The sequence below is a fragment of the Drosophila suzukii genome, chromosome X (assembly GCF_043229965.1).
Source record: "Drosophila suzukii chromosome X, CBGP_Dsuzu_IsoJpt1.0, whole genome shotgun sequence".
Taxonomy (NCBI): Eukaryota; Metazoa; Arthropoda; class Insecta; order Diptera; family Drosophilidae; genus Drosophila; species Drosophila suzukii.
Genome location: NC_092084.1, coordinates 28966213 through 28972417, shown reverse-complemented (window position 1 = coordinate 28972417; position 6205 = coordinate 28966213). Strand labels below are relative to the sequence as shown.

The window sequence follows — 6205 nt, the reverse complement described above, 5'->3', positions numbered from 1 at the left end:
TACACAACAATAAAATGTGCTCGTTCTGGGTAAATAGAGTGTCTGGCATTTATATTGGCCACTTGTTCCCCGGACCGTAACTAAACTACGTAGCCAATTGTGGAAGTTTCTTGCTAAAATTTTTAAGAATACTAATTGGGTTAAACCAATTAGTTCTTATTAATTATAACGATTATCAATTAACAATCAATTCAGAACTGGCACGGACCTGGGGAATCCGACTGTCTAATTAAAACAAAGCATTGTGATGGCCCTAGCGGTGTTGACACAATGTGATTTCTGCCGAGTGCTCTGAATGTCAAAGTAAAGAAATTCAAGTAAGCTCGGTTCAACGGCGGGAGTAACTATGACTCTTTTAAGGCGGCGAATATATTTCCCATAGGGCCGGTTACCCTACGGGAAATTAAAAATATTGGAACACAAATAATAATAAAAATTGGCCTCGGATACTAGTGGAAAATTCGTTGACGACCGGACCCCCTGTGGATCTCTTGCCAGGGGATGCTCAATATGAACCAAGTGCAGCAGCTACTCAAGTACACCAACACAGGATGCACGCTGACGAGGCCGGCACGGCGGCCTCGGAATAGGAGAGAAAGCAGAAGGCAGCAGTAAGCTGTCGTCCAGCGAAACTGGAATAAGCATAAAGGAAGGTGCATTAAGTCAATACTTGAGGAATCTGATGAGTCGGTAATGCCAAACCGAGAGTTTATGGAACCCTATTGGAGAGAGATAATGACTCAGCCTAGCCCAAGCTCTTGCGAAAATATAGTGACATCTCCAGTTCACTCGCTTGAGAGGGTATGGTCCGCTATTACAAAGCGCGAACTTAGGGCATCATTTTTCGGCCAAAGAGCTAGTGAGATGGCTCTGAGGGCGCCGAGCTGAAGGCTACCGAACGGGTCGTAGGTTGCGGATAGCGAGCGCCCTGGTTCTCCAGGGTAGCTACGAATAAGCGTGGAAGTTGGACACGGCCCGGCTACCGCCAAGCCCCCAACACGAAGCGCAAATAAGTAGCCCCGGACAGTCAGCGGGTATCTGCGCCGTAGCAGTACCGACGTCGCGCTTGTGCTGCCGCCTCCGACAAATAGCTCACACACACCCCTTCCCACACTCTTTGAACCTACCTCTTTCCCACCCACACAACTCATCTCACCCCGGGCTGGACTAAGGTGTCACTCGTACCGTGCCGAGAGTCAATCTGGCTGGGAGCCCGAGTCATCAAATAACTCAGTCTCAAACGGTGAGCTCAGGCAAGTGGCGACCGCCTGTTCTAAGTCAGCCTTACCCGGATACGGCGGATCTCTGCCCGGGTGGACCTGTCCTTTCTCCGCAGCTCGTGGGATTTAACATGGAGAACTTAACAATTAATAAACAATAAGACTGCACAAGACGAGAGCCCGACACTCTTATAAAGTCGGAAGTCGTAACCAACGACGAAAGTAAGAGCAAGATCACGGCTCTGACTACCCCAGTCCACGTGACGTCGACCCCTGCCAAGGCCAGCGAACAACGCAGCTGGCTAAGCCCAACTCGCCATAGCGACAAGCCCAAGCCTCCCACCAGTGTAGGTGTGGCTAACCAGCCACTCCAACCTGAGGGGAGCGCCAAAGCCGGTCTCGTGGTGAGTACCAGGGCAAAGGAGTTTAAGAGGGTACCACCTAACCAGGCAGGACCTTTTGAAAGAAAGAAGGCTTCCAGGATCCTCAAACGGCTGGCCACCAATCCGATACGTGAGGATCAGACTTCGAAATTGGATTACCAGAAAATCCAAGAGGACATAGCCTGGGCGAAGGCAGTTATCCCAGATTTCGACATCGCTATGACTACCAACAACAAGCGAGAGAGGTCGATGGAGTCAGCTCAACCAGCGAGCAAGAAGGCCAAAGTAACCAACCGCGGCACATGGTCGAGATCCTTTGCGGAAGTGGTAAAGGATCGGAAGATCATTGGAGTCATCGACCAGAGCGATGAAGGCGGAAGGATCCCAAGAAACCATTGGGGTCTGGTTAGACGGGCCCTTGCGACAGTGGCCTTGAAAGTGCTGGACGAGAACCCAGGACCGCCACCCGATTGCACAGATGCAGAGTGGTACCAGGGCAACGTAAAGTTGATCGCCTGCGAAGACGAGAGATCGGCAGCACTCTACAAGGCTGCAATTGACAAAGTCGGCGAGGTCTACCCCGGGGCCAAGCTGGCAGTTTGTGAGGCTGCAGACATCCCGTCTCGACCGAGAGCGAGGGTGTGGCTGCCGTCTGAACCATCGGAACCAGAGGCTATACTCAGCCTGCTGACCAGGTTCAACCCAAAACTTCCAACAGACGGTTGGAAGGTGGTCAAGGTGGAGAAAACCGAGCGAGTCACCATGAGCGTGGTTATCCTCCTAAACCAGGCCTGCTTGGAACCCCTCGCAGCCCAACAGCACAGAGTGAACTACGGGTTCGACAAGGTGCAGCTTCGTATTTATGACACCGATAAAACAGCGGCAGACAACCTGGCTGCCTGTGCGTCGTACGAACCCCCGAGCGACGACGAACCAGATCACGAGGAGGCCACCCTCACCGGCTACGTGTCAACCGACTCGGAGCTGACGGAGAGCCTGAAACAGCTGTGCACCCAGGACACAACCCGACCAGGGCGCTCTGTCCTCCAGGACATAGCGGAGGAAGCGGAGGGTACCCAGCCCGACCCCAGTCCCAAAGATGGTGCAGTTTCTGCAAATTAATCTGCACCACAGCAAGGCAGCATCCGCTGCCCTCCTCACCCGCCTGGCAACAGGCAACATAGACGTAGTCCTCATTCAAGAGCCATGGATTGTTGGTAACAACATCTGTGGCCTATCAACCCCCCTATACAAGCTATTTTACACCAAGGACAAGGGTAAAACCAGAACCTGCATTCTTACAAAAACACACTTTAACACATTTCTTATTCCACAGTTTAGCGAAGGCGACCTTACCACGGTCAGACTGGAGCTAAACGAACACACCCATCACACCATAGCATCATTCTATCTGGCTCACGACTACAAAGGGCCACTACCAAACACCACTACACAAGAACTCATACGCACTCACTCATCTAAGGAACTCATCCTGGGTGGGGACGCTAACTCACACCACACACAATGGGGAAGTACAAACACCAACGAAAGGGGTGAGTTACTCTACGACTATCTCCTTCAATCAAATCTATTCATCTGCAACAAAGGTAATGACCCAACTTTCATCACTAGAAATAGGAGGGAAGTACTAGACATTACTCTAATATCTGATCCCTTACTTAACCAGCTAGACGCGTGGAAGGTGGGGATCGAACACTCATTCTCGGACCACCGATACATAGAATTTACAATAAGTCTAGAACATCCTCCCGCCGAGAACATAACTAATCTAAGATTAACCAACTGGGGATACTATAAAAATCTCCTCAACAGGAACCTACCCGCTCCTCCGACACACATACGCAACCGTCAAGAATTAGATAGCCTAGTTAACACTTTTACTGATATCTGCGGTGAGGCCTTAAAAAGGGCTTGCCCAAGTAGAACAGTTAAAACAAAGCACAAACCCCCATGGTGGAACCCAACCCTAGCGAACCTTAAAAGAGAGTGTAGAACTTACTTCAATAAAGCTAAATACAACAATAGCGAATCCTCCTGGAATCTATACGAAGAGCCTGGGCTAACTTCTGCAGTAGCATAGAATCTACTGCGGAGGCATCCAGACTCAGAAGAATTCTAGCTAAAGCTCCAGCTACCATTGGCTATCTTAAAACCAATGCTGATGGCTGGACGGAAAACAGTCAGGAAACCCTTGAACTACTGTTAGACACACACTTCCCTAACAATACCCAGGTAGTGGAGGACCTCCACATAGAGGTGAATCTAGACGACCAGAGTATTGCCAACATTTCAAACCCTGACCGCATTCAGTGGGCTGTTAACTCTTTTAAGCCCTTCAAATCACCTGGCCCAGATGGGTTCTTCCCGGCCCAGCTACAACGGACATTAGATATGTCCCTTCCCTGGCTGACAGCCATCTTCCACGGCTGCCTTGCTCTAAACCATATTCCAACAAGGTGGCTGGACGTTAAGGTAATTTTTATACCGAAAGCCGGCAAGCCCTCCCACACTAACCCAAAGGACTTCCGCCCGATCAGTCTCTCTTCCTTCTTGTTGAAGACCCTGGAAAGGCTAATTGACACCCATATCAGACTAACCATCGACCATAGCCTACTCTCTGACGCACAGCATGCGTACCGTAAGGATAGATCAACCGATACCGCCCTCCACTCTCTAGTGTACAGTATAGAACGAGGCCTCCACAACAAGGAATACTCTCTTGCAGCGTTTCTAGACATAGAAGGCGCCTTCAACAACGTCACCCCAACGGCGATCACTGGTGCTCTGACTGAACTGGGCATTGAGCGGCCCATAGTGGGACTCATACACACCATGCTAACCAGCAGGGTAGTGCACTCCACTATGGGATCGGCCCTCTCGACCAGGAATATCAGTAGAGGAACCCCACAAGGGGGCGTACTCTCACCTCTTCTATGGGTTTTGGTGGTCAACAAACTGCTATCACTTCTAGAAGAGGCGGGCACAAAAGTGGTAGCCTACGCGGATGACGTGGTTATCCTACTGCAGGGCAAATTCCCGCAAACCCTTTGTAATCTAATGGAGACAGCCCTATCCACCCTTTCCCGGTGGACGGCTGGCTGTGGACTGGGAGTTAACCCGGAAAAGACCGAACTAGTTCTCTTTACAAGGAAGTACAAGGTACCAATTCTAGTTCCCCCAAAACTACACCAAACGCGCCTAACCTTTAGCAACCAAGCAAAGTACCTAGGTGTCATCCTTGACAAAAAGCTCCTCTGGACTGATAACATCCTAGATCGCACACGCAAAGCGGCCATAGCCCTCTTCGCTTGTAAAAAAGCCATAGGGAGGAAGTGGGGTTTCTCCCCCATGATAGTTCACTGGCTATATACTGCAATAGTCAGGCCCATTCTCCTCTACGGAAACATCGTTTGGTGGCCTTCTCTAGATAAGAACTGCAACCTCCGGATCCTTCACAAGATCCAAAGGAGCGCAGAGCTCTGCATCAGTGGGGCGCTGCGCACTACCGCCACCGAGGCACTAAACACAATTCTCGATCTCCAACCCCTGGACCTACTTGCCAAAAGCTGGGCATCTGCAACAGCGCTGAGGCTCCGTGAAGCAGCGGCTTGGACAACGGGCTCCACGGGTCACTCCATTATCCTATCAAAACATTCACCCCTACCACGTTATACAGACTACGTCCCACCCATAGTCAACTTCGAAAGAAGATACAAAATTCATATACCCACCCGTTCAGACTGGGACAACCTCCCACATCAATTCGTAAACGCCGTCAACATATACACTGACGGCTCCAAGTTTAACTCCCAAACAGGTGGGGGAGTCTTCTCCCCCGAACTAGACATAAAAGTCTCATTCCGCCTACCAGACCACTGTAGTGTTTTCCAAGCGGAAGTGATGGCAATTCAGGAAGCCACTACCCACCTGAACACGTCTGTACATAAAGACAGTGATATCTTCATATTCTCGGATAGTCAAGCTGCCCTCAGGGCCCTCGACTCCTACACAACGAGCTCAAAAACAATCTCTGAATGCCGCAAATCTCTTAACGAGATGGCTACTCATCTGAGAATCAGCCTCATCTGGGTGCCTGGGCACCGCAACATTGAGGGCAACTGCATAGCAGACGAGCTGGCAAGACAGGGGACAACCGCCGATATCCTTCGTGATAAGGACACGGTAGGGATGCCCATGGCTACCTGCAAGCTCCTTCTCAGGCAGAGATTGTATACTCTTTCCAACAACCGTTGGAACTCAATCTCAATATGCCACAATTCTAGACTCACATGGCCAAACTATAACACGAAAAGAACAAAAACTCTCCTACAATGTAGTAGGGAGGACATCTCCACTCTCCTAAATGCCCTCACGGGCCACTGTCTCATAGGGACTCATGCGATAAGGCTGGGTCTAAGTAACCACGACTTCTGCCGCAGCTGCAAAGAGATAGACGAAGAGGAGAGCATCGAACACCTCCTATGCTTCTGCCCAGCGCATAACCTAAAGCGCTTTCAAACCCTAGGTAGCTACACACTTCCGAACCTTGCGGCCATTCAGGACGTAAGCATTCAAAAACTA

The 6205-nt window shown here is 50.3% G+C and overlaps 1 protein-coding gene across 1 annotated transcript; it reads left to right on the top strand.

The window, feature by feature from the left end:
• Positions 1-2287: 2287 nt before the first annotated feature.
• Positions 2288-3661, top strand: LOC139353461 (uncharacterized). Its single transcript, XM_070997703.1, has 2 exons — positions 2288-2880; positions 2940-3661. Exon 1 carries the CDS (start codon positions 2366-2368, stop codon positions 2723-2725), a length of 360 nt encoding a protein of 119 aa, XP_070853804.1. The 5' UTR covers positions 2288-2365; the 3' UTR covers positions 2726-2880; positions 2940-3661.
• Positions 3662-6205: the final 2544 nt, after the last annotated feature.